The 18,506-nt window shown below is 40.4% G+C and overlaps 1 protein-coding gene across 20 annotated transcripts in view; it reads left to right on the top strand.

The window, feature by feature from the left end:
- The window catches only part of TENM2 (teneurin transmembrane protein 2), a 613,377-nt gene that overhangs the window by 440,834 nt on the left and 154,037 nt on the right, over positions 1–18,506 (top strand). For all 20 annotated transcript variants that reach the window (XM_072935329.1, XM_072935331.1, XM_030284000.4 and 17 more), the window contains 2 exons: positions 504–738; positions 13,207–13,445. In XM_072935329.1, the coding sequence (XP_072791430.1) occupies positions 504–738; positions 13,207–13,445 (474 nt within the window). The remainder of the gene's footprint in view (positions 1–503; positions 739–13,206; positions 13,446–18,506) is intronic.

Consider the following 18,506-nt stretch of genomic DNA (forward strand, 5'->3'; position numbering starts at 1 on the left):
GGAGTTTAATCTTCTTGTGCTGGCACAAATCCTGTTCATTTGAAGCTGATTGGTAAAATACAGTGAATGGAAGAAGATTGATTTCTCTGATTAAGTTTTATAGGGGCCTAAAGACCATATTCTCAAAGGCTATTTTTATTCCATTAAGGATCATCTGCTCACGGTCCCTGATAGAACAGGGAGGGTAAATTTCCTCTTGGTAGATGTTGGGAATGGTCCAGCTAGGCTGCTGTCCTGGCTGCTCCACTGAGGAGACTTTCTCCAGGGAGAATCCGTGAAGAAGTATTTTAAAATTTAAATAGAGTCTTTGTCGACATGCCAGCTGTGCAGGCTGGAAGCACTGTTTTGTGTTGCTGATCCCAAATAATCACTGATCTGATTTGCCCACGCTTTGATGCCCACAGGTCCAAGAGTCTCTTTTCCCAGGCAGTGGTCCCTTGGAAATGCCGAGGAGAGCAGTGCCACCACACACATTTGTGATTTGTTTTTCTTTTCTGTTTTAGGCCCTTCAAATCATCACAGCCAGTCAACGCTGAGGCCACCTCTCCCTCCTCCTCACAACCATTCCCTGTCCCATCACCATTCCTCTGCCAACTCCCTCAACAGGAACTCGCTCACCAATCGCCGCAACCAGATCCACGCGCCCGCTCCAGCACCCAACGACCTGGCCACCACCCCCGAGTCCGTGCAGCTCCAGGACAGCTGGGTGCTCAACAGCAACGTCCCGCTCGAGACCAGGTGGGTGCTGGGCATGGGCGCCCTGGGGGATGCTGCTGGGGTCCTCCAAAATGCACAGAGAGCGCCCTTGGATCGTTGGGAGATGGGTTTGGTGCCCTTTGTGCCAGGGGTGGTTTGGTGCCCTTTGTGCCAGGGGTGGTTTGGTGTCTTTGTGCCAGGGGTGGTTTGGTGCCTTTGTGCCAGGGGTGGTTTGGTGCCTTTGTGCCAGGGGTGGTTTGGTGCCCTTTGTGCTAGGGATGGTTTGGTGCCATTTGTGCCAGGGGTGGTTTGGTGCCTTTGTGCCAGGGGTGGCTTTTCTGACACAGTGTGAGGGTGGGTGGTGTTAGAACACGCAGCAGCCCCAACCTGCTTTGCCCTGGAAGGTGCACGGTGAATAACGTTGCTCACAGCCCATTTTAAAGCCTTTTATTCACTTGGACCTTCTTTGCATACACAACTCATGCAATTAATACAGCATATTTATGTCACGGGCTCAGGGACAACTTACTTAGAATTCATACTGACTGTGCTGCTGAAAAATTATACATTTTGCCTTTCCTGAAGCAACAAACAGAGGCTCACTTGACATTATGCATTTTGGGAGACTTTGAGAAACAATCTGAGATTCATGACTGACAGTACTATAATTTTAATTTATACCTCATCCAGCATGCAAGTTCATTTTAATCTCTTCTGTACATGTTAACAGCGTGATGCCTCTGGGGCAAACAGCAGCATATAAATGAAAAGGTGCAGCACTTAGGCCTGACAGAGAAATAAATAAATAAATGCCTGACATGCTGCTGGTCTAAATATTCTGGTTTGTTGTCATTTGGGGTATGGAATGTCAAACATATTTAACTTGCACTTTAAATAGCAGAGTTGGCAGAGCTGATCCCTCAGAATTTAAAATTAGCCGTTGTGGTTCTGAATAAAGTGCTTGGAAGAGCAGGGTGGTGTTGCTTGCCCAGAGAGTGACAAACACAGCGAGCAGGTGGAGGAGCTGGGCTGCTGGGAGCACTGGTCCTGCCAGGGTTTCAGCTGCGTGGTTGCCACAGCTTCTGGGATGTTGCACTTGGTTTGCAGCCTCCCAGGGCTTCAACGGGGCTCTGCTGGATCACTCCCTGAGGAGCCACATCTGGGGGAGTTACATCCCCATGGAGCCCCAGCCCAGCCCCTCCAACACTGGATTAAAGACTGCTGGTCTCGTTTGGAGCTCTGGGAGGAGCTGGTGTGGCTGGGATGGAGCTGACAACACCAAGGCCGGCGTTACTCAGGGGTTAATCAGTGGTGGGTTACAGCTCCATGGGGGACAAATGAGCCTGGAAAGGGCAGGGAGTCTGTGCTGGGCTGGGGTGTGCACAGGGGGCTGCCCTCGCTTTGTCCTGCTCTGCTGAAATGGGAAATGGGACCATGGCTGCTGTGAAAAAGTGGACAGCAAATTCAGGTTTTCCCAAAAAAAAAAAAAAAAAACAAAAAAACAAAAAAAAACCAATCACCAAAACACCAAAAAACCCTTAACTCTGATCTGCTGCTTCTGTGAAAACCTCTGCTATTTTATAGAACTTAATTTGGACATCCTGAATTTGTTATTTATTGCTAAGAATTAAAAGATAGAAGTGTTGGTCCTGTTCAGCCCAGACTGGTTCTTGCTGTGTGGTTCATTGCCCAGGATCAGTACCAATTTTTGATGCTGGTGCAGAGTGGCCACGGGCTGTGCCTGGTCTGCCTCTTCCTGTATGGAATTGTTCTAGGGTACAACAGCACCTGAAATGTATCACTTCTGAAAGCTCAAGACTGTCCCAATTTGCCAATCACTTTACCTGGAGGAAATTCCTTGGGATATTCACAAAAGGATTCTTTGCCATAATCCTGGCATCCCTGAGCCACAGCAGTGGCATTTGTCTGGATGAGTTTTTTTTACTGTCTGATTTTGTACCTATTCCCAGCCACAGGTGGCTGTGAATGCCTTTACTGACTTTGGTTCTTCTCTTTTTTCTTATCCTGCAACCTCTGGGAGTGTATGTGTACATGACAAAAGGTTACTTTGTGAATACTGTTATTTTTGGAGGTTGCAGGATGCCCGACAGTTAATTGGAGCTTTTTGGAAGACAGGTTTGTCACAGGCAAGCATTAGGCTATTAGAAAATGTCCTGGCAGAATTGCTGTGTTCCAAAACTATTCCAGAGGATCGATTCTAGTTCTTTTCTGAAATTACACACCTGACAGGGCTTGATGACAAGTTTCATCACAAGAATATTAACTCAGAAAGGACTGAAACTGATGCTTGTGAAATCATTGAGACTTTCAGAATTCGCCTGTAATTCTTTCACTTTAAAACTGGTGTTTCATTTACATTCATACTAATAGCCACACACAAAAAAAAAAGGGTATATTTTTGGTAACTTAAGCCTTGATTTTAAAGCTTTAGCTTGTTGCAAAACATTGACCCCTCTCATGCTGCCTCTTCACAGTGCACTACTCTAATTTTTTATCTTGTTATCTGTTTATTAATCTCAGTAGAGGAGCGCTCAGGAGGCAAAGCCAGCGCTGACAGCACCTGCTTTATCAAGAGAGGGTTTCATAACTCTTAGTTTTCATCTTTCAGTTACCTTCAGTAGATTCTGCTCTCAACCAAAAATGATGTGCAAGTGGTCACGTTACTGATTATGAAACAAAAGGTGGTACCTGAGCTGTCTGAAGGGAATGCTTTGTGTCAGCACTACAAAACTCAGATCACAATTTAGATTCCAGATGTCTCTTTATCTAACAGTACCAAGTGCTGAAACCATTGAATAATACAACACACGTCTGCATGTTGCTTTTTTTTTTTTTTTCTGGTAAGAATATTTTAACCTTCCCTTTGTTCCTTTGCTGTCTTAGGCAGTTTGGGCTAAATTCAGACTGTTTGGAGACATCACATTTTCCAAATATATCCTTTCTCTGTCTCTTGTTTCGATATTGATTGGAGGTTGTTAATCACATTTGGTTTATTTTCTTTGTGATGTAAAGGAAGCTTTTACTGCCTGCACATGTTTTCATGTGGCCTATTCAGGCAACTGTTGCCAAATATTTGTGAATCCTTTGTGGTGCTGTATTTGTTAAATAATTAGATTTATCTGTATTGCAGCAGCTCATTGCTTTTAGTGGAGTTATGAGTTTGCAACATGCCTATGCAGGGCTCCTACTGTACTTATTTGGAGTTGTAGAATGGTTTGGGCTGGAAAGAGCTTAAAGGATCATGATGGGCACGGACAGCTTCCACTAGATCAAGCTCCTCAAAGCCCTGGCTAACCTGACCCAGAACACTCCCAGTGATGTGTGCTTGATTTTAGTGTGGTTGTTCCTGGTTCAGGTAAACAAACAGGGGCTGTGTTTCCCTTCCCTGCTTTATGGCTGCATCAGGCTCCTGGGCTGGCTACATAATCACTGTTTTCTTTGAAATAAGGGTCTGTAATGGAAGGGTTGAAATATCTCTAAGTAAGGACACAGTAATGCATGGCTGTAGCATTTTTATGGTGCTGTTTTTATGGTTCATTTCTACAGATTTAGCTGCTTTACCTTTAGGCTCAGAGCTGCTGTTTAATGCTCTTTAACTTTTATTGTTCTCTTGCAGTCTGTTTCAAAACATCTCCTCCTCCTCCTAACAAAGTGCTGGTTTCTACCTTCTCCATTTGAGAGGTGTTCCTTTATTGCTGCTTTAATCATTGCTTTCCAAGGGGAGGTGTGATGAAAATACTGACTTTGGACATCCCAGGGTGGGTCTCATTCCTTCCTGACAGCCAGAGGGGCAGTGCTCTGCTTTAAAGCTTTGGGGGCACAGGGAGAAGGGAATGGGTTTGCAGGGGAGGTTCCCGTGGCTCCTCACACAGTAGGAATCCTCTGGGATGAGAACCCCACATGAACACTGGGATGACTGGTGAGGGAGGAGAACAGAGGAGGTTCCATGGATGGACGATTCACTGAGATTGCCTGATTTACTAATGGCTCTTTCAGTACTTTATATTGATGTAAAATTAATTGTTACCATTATAACTAATAATACTTAATTCAGGAGAAAAAAGGGTAGAATTAAATAGAAATTACTCTTATTCTTCAGTTCTCATAATTAGTCTCATAATTTGAAATATTTTCAGTCCAAATCTTTCAGTTGCAAAGATAATTTTGTAGCTATGTCTATAATTTCTTTGTGCTTGCTCACAAGGATGTGGTGCTAGGCTTTAAAACTAACATCCTAATGTTTCTTCTGTGTTTCAGGAGAAAGGATGATGGCCACCCTTCTGGTGATTATTAAATTGGTTTCTTTAGATCTTGTGAGCTATAGTATAAGACCAGTGGTCCAAATCTGAGGTCATTTGTGCAAAGTTCAGCTTAAAGATTGAGAAATCTGAAAATTTAACCTGAAACGAATTGCTATGAACCTTAAAAGAAATCTTCAAAATATTTACCTTTTCCTGGGGCTCAAGCTGCATTTGTTACTTTGCCAGTCTGATTCCAGCACAGTCACTCTGGGTGAGCCTGAGGACAGCAGTGAGAGCAGAAAGGATGGAGCAGCAAGGTGAGCTGTATCCCAGTGTGCACCATGCAGTGCTTGAACTCAAAATTGTGGGATACCACAGCTGGGAAACATCTGCACCCAGTGCTCCAGTTCATTCCAGTGCAGGAATGGACCCAGTGCACTGAGCCTGTGCCTATGGCAGCCAAGGCAAAAAAACCAAGAACGGGGCACATGAGGAGAAGGATTTAACAGTGGGGGAAAGCCATATTAATTTTTTTTAAGAAAGTAATTAAATATCTGAAATGTTGTTAATACCACATTCACATTTTATACCACGTTGGGGTGTCAAGATCAGCTGCAGAACTTCTGAACTGAATATGTAAACTTGAAGTTTCTGAATGTGTTGAAGTTCCAAGCTACAACTGCTCTCTGCAATTGTCTGCCTATTTTCAGTGATGTCTCAATATTTTGATATCTTTGTACATGATGCAAAATGTTCTGGAACAGAACAGTGAAACAATTCTTTTTTTCCTTTTGTTAACCCGATTTCCTAGGATATATTGGGCATAACAAACAACTACTTGGAACAGTGAGAGAAAATTAGAGTCCTCACTCTAATTTTACTTTGTCTTTTGTGACTTTCTCTTGCCATTTACTTGCAGCTACAGGTTCACATGCTAGAGCAGGTTCTTCCTCTGAGACTGAAGGCTGGGGCAAGAACTGACTCCTTTATTCTCTAGTTCCTGCATGTGAAGGTTGCAGAAATGTTGTGGGAACTTTCCAAATAATTGGAATCTGCATAGATAGATTCTGGACCTATCTAAAAATCAAAAGCATTTTAAAGAGTCAAAAAAAGCACAGTCAAAAGTCTCCCCAAGGACTTTGAACACGTTTGGGCCATGTACTTGGAGGATTCCAAAGCATTGTAGAAAGGTCATTTTTAGCAGGCTACTGGAGTATCATTTTCATAACAAATATAGGCATGAACAGGAGAGAGAAAAGGGGGAAGGGAAACACTACAAAAGCAGGATACATAATGATGATTCAGAAAATCGATCTAGATGTACTCCCACTCACGTACACATAAGCTCGAAGAAGTTTTTACTGATTGCAGATAATTGCATGTTTTCATGATCTTGTCGCTTGCATTTTTAACTTCTGAGTTGTGCAGAGTGAACAGGCAGCGTGACTGCACCGAAAGAAACAGTCATGTTTACGGTCTTCATGAAAAAAAGTCTAGAATTATGTAATTTGGTTCCTCTATTTAAGTTTACGTGTTGACTGATAATTTTCTCTGAGTTCTGAGTTTTGTTATTCTGTTTTGTGACTTACAGACTTGAAATAGCTCTGTTAGTACTTTTTCTTTTTTTCTTGTTAAGTGAGTAGTTGAATTAGGAGATAGTGCAGAGCTTACATGTATGCCTTTTAAAATAGAAGTGTTTTGAAATTATGTTCATTAATTGATGTAGAAAGGTAAAACTGCGTGGACCTATTGATATGCAAAACACTGTTATCATAATCCTCACCACTGGAATAACAAATGGAGGCATTATTGCACTTCATCACTTGGCACTATGCAAAACTACTCAGAGCTCTATGGCAAAAAAAGACACGAGGTCTTCTGCTTCAGAAGAGAAAGTTCTTGTAGCTGAGTCAATTCAGAGCTCCTGAATGTTCCTGGATCTGCTGACTTATCCTGCTGTACTTTCATGTACTTGCATCTGCAAAGACCCTGATTTTTTGTGTTTGTGTCCATAGCTGTACCTGTTACTCTTTACTAGTAATTAACCAACAGTTTGATTGCTCTGTTCCTGGAGAATAAACAATACTGCAAGAAGGAGATTCATAAATGTAAAAGGCAAAGCTGGCTATTGACTGGCTAACTCCCACAAAAGCTGAGTAGTATTCAAGCAGACAGGCTGAGTGAGTGGGCTCACAGCTCTTGCAGAGTACCTGGGAGCTTATAGACCACAGAGCCACCAGTCAGGAAGGTGATGGGTGACCCCTGTAGCTCCCTGGAGCTGCTGAGCTGCAATGTGCCTGTTCCCCTTCTAGATTTTATGCCTTTCCAAGCTGGTGTTCTCTGTCTCAAACTCTCAAGTTGCTTATGATCCCCAGTACAGCAGTCTGTATATTTCATATAGATATATCTCTCTATATTTTCCGCCTCACCTTTCTCCAGCCTCTCTCACAGCTCTGCAGTGTCTCAGCTCTGCAGCCTCTGAGCAGCCTGGGACAGGGCAGTGCTGTGGGGAGCATGTGGTGAGAGCCTCCAGAGAACGCTCCAGGGGCCAGCTCACAGTGGGATTTGGGAGGGAGAAGGTTATAAAAGCGTATCCAAGAGGATCTCAGCTTGCAGATGAAGAGCAGGTGTCCTGTGGTGTGCAGCACAGAGCCATGTCTGCCACTGTCACACAGTGCAGGTGTTTTGCTTTGTGGCTTTGTGAGCGATGCCTGCTTGGTTTTGTTTCATAGTATGCCAGATCAAGGTGCCTAAAGGCTGGCAGCTGCCTTTGTACACCACCCTGCCTGGCTTGTCAGGCAGGGTTCAGGTATGTGCTTCACATGTCCAGCTGTGTCCCTGTTAGGGGTGGCACGGCAGTGACAGCCCAGCCTGGTGCTCGCAGCAGCCTCTGTGATCTGCTGGGAACTCTGCAGCTCTTAGAACACTGTGCCTGGGGATGGGAAGAGCCCAGCCTCAAGGAATCAGCCTTGCAAGAGCTGAGGAGCTGCAGCTGCTCTGGGTGCTGGGGGTTGCTGCAAGGATCAGGAGGTGATAGTGGGTACAAGTGTGGCACTGATACTGAGGTGTTCATCCTGAATTACTGCTCCCATCCCTGGCAGAGTGTCCTTAGCTCCTGCATCAGTCTCTGCAGCAGGCTGAAAATCACTGAAACAGTGTTGTGAGGACTGTCCTCTGTCTGTCCTCTGTTTCCACAGGCATTTATTTGGGAGTGGGGGTGCACAACACACAGGTGTGTAAAATGGCCAGTGGGTTTATATATATGTGTATTTCAAATAACTGTCCACTGAAAAATCTGTTTCGCTGAGTTTAGTCTGTGAATTTGATGTGATTGAGACAATTTTTTTCTAACTATACAATTTAAACACAATTTAAATAGATAACACTTGCTAGGCTTTATTGCTGCCTTTAGAGTTGTAGGCACTCCAGAGGGTAGAAACTTCTGTGCAGTTTTACCACATCAGCTCTCAGCTGTGGAAGCATAGCTGATGGTCCCATGTTTTCTGCAAGAACCTGAGAGAACATACAAATAAATCTGATTTGGGGAAAGACTGGGACACAGGTAACCAAAGCTTGCTAGTCTACCACTCAGAGTTCATTTTTTCATAACAGGCATAAGAACAGCTCACGGTTCTCTTCAGACTTGGTTTCTTTTTGTTTGGAAGTGAGAAATCTTCCATAAAACCTCACTGTCGGAATTTGGCAGCCACTTTGAGGCTTCCATTGACATAAAATGACTCATGGCTACTTTTCTGGAAGACTTTGAAAACTGCTGTGAAAGCCAGCATATTATGTTCTATATTCCATTGTTTTCTGCTGAGAATAAATGTCCAATAAAATTATAGACAGATGTGATTTTACCACAGCTGGAAGATACTTTTAAGTCCTAGAACAACTAAATTGAGCTGTTACTATTCTCTTGGCATGTAGATTTTCTATTTATTAATTACTATTAAAAACTCTGTAAAATATAAAAAAGACAATTTAAGCATTACGGTTCTCTGTATGCCTTTTTCTTCTCTTTCATACAGAATAAGTTTAGGACAGTATGAGGAGGGAGAAAAGCAATTTATGTTAGAAAATGTCTTTTTCTTCCTTTCTATTACAGTTTTTCATCGCAGAACCAATTTTTTTTCCTCCACTCATTCTTGCAGTGTGCTGCCATGACAATCTGTCCAGAAAGGAGGGGGGGAAAGCTGATTGTTCTCTGAAGGAATATGGAAGTTAATACAGTCTCTGTCAGACCACTATTCCCTGAACACCAGAGGTCCTTTTGACCTGTGGGAAAGCACATGCTAGGGAGAGCTCTGAATTAATGAAGAAAGCAAAATACAGCTTTTTCCATTTGCCAGTAGTGCAGAGAACAGCGCCCAAATGTGCCCTGGCAAGCTCAGCTTTCCCAGATGTCACCTTCGGGGTGCCCGGGTGTGACCCCACCCAGCAGCAGGGCTGAGAACAGAGGGAGAATCCTGAATCCTGGTGAACCCTGAGTCCTGGTGAACCCTGAGTCCTGGTGAACCCTGAGTCCTGGTGAACCCTGAGTCCTGGTGAACCCTGAGTCCTGGTGAACCCTGAGTCCTGGTGAACCCTGAGTCCTGGTGAATCCTGAATCCTGGTGATTCCTGAATCCTGGTGAACCCTGAGTCCTGCAGCCACAGCCTGGGAGAGGGGAGCACAGAGTGAGCTGCAGGATTCACTTCTCTTCTGTGGGCAGCACCCATGCTCCTTCCACAGAAATAACAGAATCATTCTAGGCTGGCAACCATATTCTGTGATTTTTTTTTTTTTTTCCGGTGTGGAATTGTCTTATTGATCCACAGAAATTAAGGAGTCTGGGCTGAGACTTAGAAAATTTACTCCCATGTTTTCAAAATAGAAAATTAGTCCTAGTCTACTTCAAATTGCTAATGCTTAATTGTGAGGTAGAAAATGTGTTTTTCTTAATTTGTTTGATAGGTGAACAGGTAAGACAGAGAATACAATTTTTTAATTCTTATATGGAGTGTATTTGAAATTAAGTGAACTGGTACAAATCAGATCATTTCTTTTCATAAGCAGGCATTGTAAAATGCTCCCAGCCTTACCACTGTGAGGCTGTAATTAATGTTGATAAATGCTCATGTTCTCTCTGTGCAGCTTCAGCCCACAGACAATTGGTTGTACCAGAGCATGTCAAATCTCACATAAAAATATGGCTATAGATCATTTGGTTTAGGGATAGAGTTGAGACAAGTCAATTTATTTCCATTAGTAGCTGAATCTAGATTTAAAACTCTGGGGGTCCAAGTGTGTTTGTCCATTATGTTCCCAGTTTTTCTGGTGTGCTTTGCTGTGATTTAAGGTATATCTGCTAACCCGGCCCCCAGCTTTGGAATGCAGTGCCAGTTTTCCAAAGTGTCTTGGGGGATATTTAACACAACTTTTATTAAATGTCTTTTTCAACTTTTTAAAGCAGAACTTGTATACTTTCAGGTGGTGTGATGTCTGATAGCTGCCACTTTGTCAGGGCTCTTCATATTGAGACAATGAACTTCCAGCTTTTGAAATGCCTGGGTAGGACAAAATGTGGCAAAAATTATCCAATGACATTCTTTCTTTTTTGCTTTGAGAATGACATCTTCTCCTATTCAGTCAGATTTTTTTTCTTCTACCAAGTCCTGATTAGTTTTAACAATATCATAGAGATCCTGTTTGCATGGATAAGTGTTTTGGTTTTCTTTATATACTTTATGTATCTCAAAGTGGATCACAGTGGAGCTGCTTTTTTGTTCTACTTTTTTTGTCTTCTCACATGCAACAGGATATGATTGACATGTTCTATTAAAGCATATCTGGATATTCATTAATTCAATTTTAATGGGAGCAGAGTTTCATTATATATCTGAGTTTACTTTAACAATGCTTTATATTAAAATTTCTGTTGGTGCTGTAGCTGCCTTCTCAGCTAAAGAGGACATAAAATTCCTGGGTTTAAAGGTATTTCAGATAAAGACAATTCCAAGGACTGTAATTTCGAGTTTGGTTCTGAAAGATCTGCTTTTGGGCAGGGAAAGGGTAAGAACTCTCTGTTTCAGACCTGCTGTCCAAACCTGAGGGTCTTTCCTGCCATGAGGATTCAGGAGGAGAAGGGTCCTGGCCTGAGGCAGAATTAGCCTGGGTGAGAGAAGAACTTTCCTGCCTGCCCCTGCCTCACTGGCTTTTCTTCCTTCTGGCTTTCCCTTGGCCCTCATGCTCCGTGTCATTTCAGCCCCTAGATCAATAAATGGAAGTGGTCTTGTGCTCCCAACCCTGGAGAGAAGCTAGAAAGGACCAAACCTGCTCCTGCTGACAAACGAATCAGGTTCTACCCAGAGAGAAGGAGCAGAAGACTCAACAGATCTGGTGTGAATAACCAGGCCCATAACATCAGTTTCCCATCAGTTACTTTAATTGAACTGCTGCAAAGTAAAGATACATTTAAAATCAAGGTTTGAAGACGTCAGACTTTCATTATTTCTTGCTTTCTTTTAGCTGAAAGACGTTTTTCATAATTTAAAAAGCTGGTAATTTTAAGGGGGAGTATTTTAGCATTTACCTTTATTGCTTTTTTCATAGATCACCTATCATGTGCAGAAAATAATTCTAACCTCTAATGTCCCTCACTGATAAAGAAAAAAGAAGGGTGGCTTTATTTGTTAAAAACCCCCAATGTTTCAATGAAGGAACTGGTTAGAATTATTCTGTTTGAGTTTGATAGCCTATCTGAAGCCTCTAAAGCACAAAGAAAAAGTTACGACAGTGGATACTGCCACAGTTTCTGTCTATTTTCTAGAACTAGATTTTGGTCACTGTTGAAAGAGATTTACAAGACCACTTGAAGTATAAAAACCAATAGCAAAGGCAATGTCCAAATTATTTTCCATGTTCATTGATAGAGTTTATAACTGATTTACTAATTAAAAAAAAACAAAAAACACATATTTTCAGAAGTTGTCTTCAAATGGAAATGTTTAATCAGAAATCTGGGGAGCCTAGCCAACCTTCCTTTTACTGTCTTTTACCTTTATGCAATTTCTGTGCAATCTCTTATGCTCTGGACTTTATTCCAAAACAAATGCTTCAAAAAATGCCTTTAAAATCACTTCTGGGATTTTGTAGAATAGGTATACACTAATCTATGCTTGACAGTAGGCACATTCATGATGGTGGGCTGGAAAACATACTTGGGAAACACATTTCAGCCTCCAACTTCCAAAATGTTGTTGTCAGTGAGTGACATGGATTTTAAAGCTCTAACAGGTGGTTTGAGAGTGACATACTGGATTGTATCTGAATAAAAATGTTAAACATATTTTACATTGGAAGTAAGACCTGGGTTATTTTAGGCTGTGATTTTGGAGATTACTGGAGATTACTGTCTTCATTCTGTTTGATTCCAAGAAGCACTTGTTTTTCAGAGCTGTGAAGGGAGAGGCTGTGGAGCAAGTCTTCAGAGCTCTCTGCCTTAAACCAAGTGACTTTCTGTAAGACCACAGCCTTTATTCTGTGCTTCTCTCTTTACTGTTTACTGGGAACATGTTTGCAGTCAGTTCTTCCTGACTGTGAGAAGTTAATCTAAAGAAACCAGTCTTCCAGTTCACTTTCTCCATTTCCTGTGTCTGGAAAGTGTTGACAGCATTTTCTGAGATTCATTTGAGTGTGTTGTATTATTTTCTTCCCAACCAATGCATGGGCAGCTGAAATCCTGGTTTTATCTGCTGAGTCATGTGCTGTTGGTAATTGTCTTAGCTGTTCAAACCAAACCTCTGTACTATTAAACCACAAAATCATGGGTAATTCTAATTCTGGTAAGATCTTTTCCTACAGGACTGTGGGTTTTGCTCAGTATGTTCTTAGTGGTTTTGCTGGGAGCTTTTGCCAAGAGTGTAAATGAGACTCAGAGTGTGGTTTTCTCAGGACATTTTGTGAGTGGTGAATTCCAGAGGGAACTCCCAGACACTTCATTGGTCATGCTGGTGTTTTAGCTAGTATTGCATCAAATTACAGAAGAGATTAAGAAAGATATCCTGACACTGTATTTTAGTGCCAGTTGTTAAGATCTGGTAGCAAAAAAAAAAAGAGAATTTTCATTTCTCTATTTCTTCCTGCAAAATCCTTTTTGGCTGAATTTACCAGGCTGTGGCAGCTGGAATGGTATAGGAGCAGGAGATGTTCTGTCTTAACTACAGGACTTGCCATCTTCAACTCTGTTCCATTTTATGTTTTTCAGGCATTTCTTGTTTAAGACATCTTCTGGAACTACTCCTCTGTTCAGTAGTTCTTCCCCTGGTTACCCGCTGACCTCAGGAACGGTTTATACTCCACCTCCCAGACTGTTACCTAGAAATACATTCTCCAGGAATGCATTCAAGCTGAAAAAACCCTCCAAGTACTGTAGCTGGAAATGTGCTGCTTTATCTGCAATTGCTGCTGCAGTCCTGCTTGCCATCTTGCTAGCATATTTCATAGGTAAGGCTCTGTTTCCTCTCTCAAATCACATGGCTGTGTCACAAAATGAAAGTTCAGCAGATGAAAGGATGGTCAATGTGTTTCAAAAATATGTGTTCATAGTGAGCAAAGAATATTAGTATTCCTTATACTGATTAATGAGGAAAAATAAAATGTTCAAGTCACGTTCACTGCTGTAATAGCAGTGGAAGCAAGAAATTGATTCAGGATTCTTAATGTGCAGTGTTAACTTTAGGTGTCAGATATGCACATCTCATAAATGGTCCAAACAGAGGGATTTAATGACTTTTTGGTGTACTGCCATATGTTTAAAAAGTATTTAGAAAAAAAAAGTGATAGGTGGTAAATTCACATAAGTAACAGAAGCTAGTGGCATTTGAATTTAAATATTATCATCACATTCTGCCTTTAGATTAAAAAAAAATATATTTTGATTACTAGTTCTCAGTCTATATTAGTCTCTGTGCCTAAATCCTAGTGGTATTATATTTGAATCATTAGATGGTTCTGTTTTGCATGCAGTTATTTTCCATATTCCACTCATCCTTAGCATTTTGTAAGGAAAAATATAGAAACTCTGAATGTTGTGTTTCTGTCCCATGATTCATATGAACCACACTTTGTTCAATAGTGACCACACGTTGTTCTAATCCTTTCTGTGGTTTTTTTGAGATGTTTTTAACGTGCAGCTGAGATTTTGTCTTTCTTAATTTAATTCATTTCGTTAATTTGTGACTTCCTCCCCCTCCCCTCATATGCTCTAATTCCCTGTTGTTGTCGAGGTTTTTTAGGTATCTGCACAAATTATCAGTGTATTTTGTAGCTTTTAAAGTACCTTTAACAATATGCTGATGACAGTGAAGCATTGCACACTCTTTAGGCTCTGAGTAAATGGCAAAATTATGGGAGCTTGACAATATTTTCTGTTAATACTTTCCAAACCTATTCTTTGTGGGATTTATTTTCTCTTTGAAAATATTCTCACATATAGCACACGGAAGAGGTGCTGAATTGTCTTTCTTTTTTCTTTTCTTTTTTGATCCTATATAACCTGACTCTTCAGCATAGACACCATTTTTTAAGAAAACCCCATTTTTCATACTAATGACCCTCCATATATGATTAATTTATACAGTAGTAGGAGAGAACTGGCTGCCTCTTCCTGCTGTCTGTTTAGTCCAGACCTACATCCCAGCACACTGAGTACTACAGATTTAACCATCTTTCTGTATTTCCCCTGTAGAAAGCCTCAGAAGAATAACAAGCTTAGTTTGGTGTATAAATGAAAAGATTGGAAAGCACATAATTCATTGAAGTTGACAGTTATCATACAGCAGCTCCCTGTTAGAGTGATTATGCACATGGGAAATGATATACTGCAAGTTGAACATTTTAATCATGTGCATAACTTTGAAGTGATGGATTATGAAATGTGGTTTTTCCTTGGTATTTAGGTTACTGTAATCTTAAGCAAAGCTTTGCAATGTGGTTATTGCTTTTTGCACTTTCATTTTTAAGACAAGAGGGAATGTAAGGCAATATACTGACTCTTAATAATTGATGAATGATCTATCATTTCAAGTAACGACATAACTGATCCATTTTGACAGAAGTTTTTGAGGTCTTCTTTCCAGCTGAAAGAATGATGAGCACAATAGAGTTGGTAGTGAACACAACAAAGCAGGGTTTAGGAGAGAGTGTTAGCTCAAGGTTTAAATAATGAGAAGTTACCTGACAAGCTTTGTGCCATACACAGGAAAGAATAAGTATATGTCAAAACCAGAAAATAGCTGAAATTAATCCTATGAATAAACTTGATAGATCCACCGTGATCATAATTTAGAGTGATGGAAGAGAGGGAAAAGAAAAAACAAAAAAAGCAGTGATGTAGCCTTAGATGCATGAGAAAAAAAGAAATGTAAAAGTGAAATGCTTTTGGTAGGCCATTTATTAAATTAATTCCTTCACTCTCAGCAAAAAATCATACAATTCATTGCACATGACAAAGAGCAGGAGTAAGACCATCAGCTATAAACTAACCCTTGCTGTCCTCCAACAGTGTGACTTAAGGTGCTAAATCATCTCCCTGTTTGAAAAAAAGGAAAGGCTTTGAAGGTGCTGCTATTGTATTTCTGCCTTACATGTCCACAAAGAAAATTTCTTGCTCTCTACCATAGCAGAGGTTCCATCACTGGGGTTACATTAGCTAAAAGTAAGAGTTGTGGAAAAAGTCATCAAAATTTGCAGCAAATGGTTCTGCTCCTTAGGCTTGTCAGTGTGTCTGGGCTGGGTGAACGTGATTGTATCAAGGCTGGTCAGGACTTTTGTCTCTCGCATCAAGACAAATGCAAAAGGCAGTGATGGCAAATATGAGGTAAATTATATTGCAAGAGTACTTTGAAGTTCTTATACTCTTCAGGATTTCTAAATTAATTGTCCTATCATACAAGAGATGGGAGAATTGATATGGGTGGATCATTGAAAAAATTATGTCTACAGGTTTAAACATGGGATTTTGAGCCTACAAAAGATTATGGCTGGCATGAAAAGAATTATAATGAGGGTGATTTAAAGAGAGAAGCAAAAAAAATTATAACTGATAGAAAAAGAAAAAATATTTTAAGAATTATTAGGCATTCCTATTGCCTTTCCTCCACCACACAGCTAAAAATACAATGAATGAAATGAAAAGGCAGTATGTTTAACACTTTAAAAATAAATTCATAGTGCATAAATAACCTTTGGAACTTTTTGCCACACTACATAATTGATGTTAAATAAAGATACTACTGAGATTTTTAAGTTAAACATTTGTCAAAATAATGGCAATATGCCTTGTTAGAAGGTAATTTGGGGTTTTATTTTCTTTTTTAAGATACATATAGATTGATGGTTTATATCATAATATGTCATCAAAGTCTGGCTATTTAGATAGACTCTTCCTTTATAGGACAGTCAATACCACTGTTACCTGAAATTTTCTAAATCTTCTTCTGCAAACTACCCTGACTGATGTCTGGGAAAAAATTCTGCAGGTCTGCACTGGTGCAGTGTGACAGGGCAGCTGTTTGTGCAGAATTGGATTGGTTCCATGTGCAGATATTTTCCCTCTTAGACAAACCGGGCTATGTCTGAATTCCTTGACACTGGCAGAGTTCCTGCAGAAACTGTAACACAGCTCAAAGTCACCAGGTTGAAAATAAAGCAGGTGACTTTTGGTCTTCTATTAAAGGACTAGACAGAGAAAAAAAGTGCAGATGGGGTGTATGAAAAAGTACTTTAAGATGTTTCTATGGCTGATTGTTGCACTATTTTTAATAGGAGAGAATAGGAAAAAAGTGACTTCAATTAATTTTTCCATTACATGGCACACATGGGGCTGGCTGCACATTTAAAGCCAGGTTTGTCACTGCTCCCTGTTTCCTCAATGGCCAGATGTGGACAAAATAGTTGCTAGTATTTCACAAGCTTTTGCTAAATTCCAGATTGCAGGATGGAAATAAAATAGTCCCCCAGGCCTCTCTGAGACTTGTGCCATTTCACAGAGCCCAGGAGTTATTCCTATTATCCAGGGGTGACATATGAAGAATGGGGATTCAGCCATTCAAATTAGGACATCCTGAAGATATTGGGCTGGTGGTAAAACCCAGTTACAAGAAAGTAATTTATAAAGTGTCAAAAGGAAAGCACATACCACGCATATTGTCTTTGTCAGAGTGTTCACTTCAGAGGTTAAGGGAGTGATGAAAGCATTTGTCATGTTAAATTAGTTTTTAGCTCTTTTGATTCATGCCAAAGTTGGAGGAGAAAAATATAAAAAAGAAGAAAGAAGGAGCGTAAAAAAAGTCACCTTGTATTTTTCACAAAGTAATTGCTGCCAAACATAAATATCACGTTTTTGTAAGCCCCTATGCCGCTCTCATTTCTGCCAATCTATCTTTGAGCATCAAAGAACATCTGACCATCAACATGTCAGTACATTAAAAATATGGTAATTTAAATATTTAGACTTTTCGGTGGGGAAAAAAAACAAAACTCTGAGCTGTTATTTCCTGTGGAAATTAAAAGCTGTGATGGGTTTAAAGATGTTTCACTTGAAAATACTGTCTTGATACTTACACTGAAACTTATAGATATTGATGCTATTTTTAACTGCCATCATCTGCAAGAAGATACAAGAAAAATAAAAGAAAAATGGCGTAGACTGTGAGAGCACCATGCTCACACCACACCTTTAGTGCCTGTGTTGCACATGAAAGTATTATTAGTCATTTATTCCTCAGTGTTATTTGACCTTAAAGACACATGAGGTTTAAGATAAATTTCAGGTTTCTGCATAAACTTGAAATAATATATTCACTTCAGTGCCACAGAACAGGCTGAATTGCCAAAGGATCTGGCAGTTAATTAAGCAAATGAAAAAGTCCTTCTTTTAGAATTTGAAATAAGAACTTGAAAAATAGCTATTCACAGACCCTAAGATACAGGGAAATAAATGGTTAATTTATGTACTTTTTCCTCTTGCACCATAGAAGTATTCCTTTGTTTGTATGAGAGTCAGACAAAAAAATCTGTAAGGATTTCTGACTTGGAAGTAGAAATCTCATCTTTGCATCAAATATCTGTACATGGTACAGTTTGCATAAAATTTTATCCTTTGGGTGTTAATATCAATATATTCCCACAAATGAGTCAGTTTTTTGATAATGTAAGTGCCTGGATGAAGCTTGTTGTTCACTCATGTTTGTAAGTTCTTCCACTCCTAAGTCAAGCTGTCTTTTTGACTCTGCTTCCACAGATGAGGATACATCAAAATAGGTTGCTGAAGTGCCTGTCTAATGTACCCACTGATTTTTTTTCCTCTTTATGAGTTGTACTTTACAAACAGGAGCTTCCATTTTGTTTGGTTTTTTTATGTTGCATTTGTTTATTACTTGTGCAGTCAGAAAACCACAGCCTTTGTCTTGTCCAGACTTCACTGAAATCAAATTTGCTAGACATTTTGGAAAGCAAGACTGAAAAAGGGAAAATCATGCAAAGCTGGAACCTCTGAGAGGCAGA

Source organism: Taeniopygia guttata, chromosome 13, assembly GCF_048771995.1.
Source record: "Taeniopygia guttata chromosome 13, bTaeGut7.mat, whole genome shotgun sequence".
NCBI classification, from domain to species: domain Eukaryota; kingdom Metazoa; phylum Chordata; class Aves; order Passeriformes; family Estrildidae; genus Taeniopygia; species Taeniopygia guttata.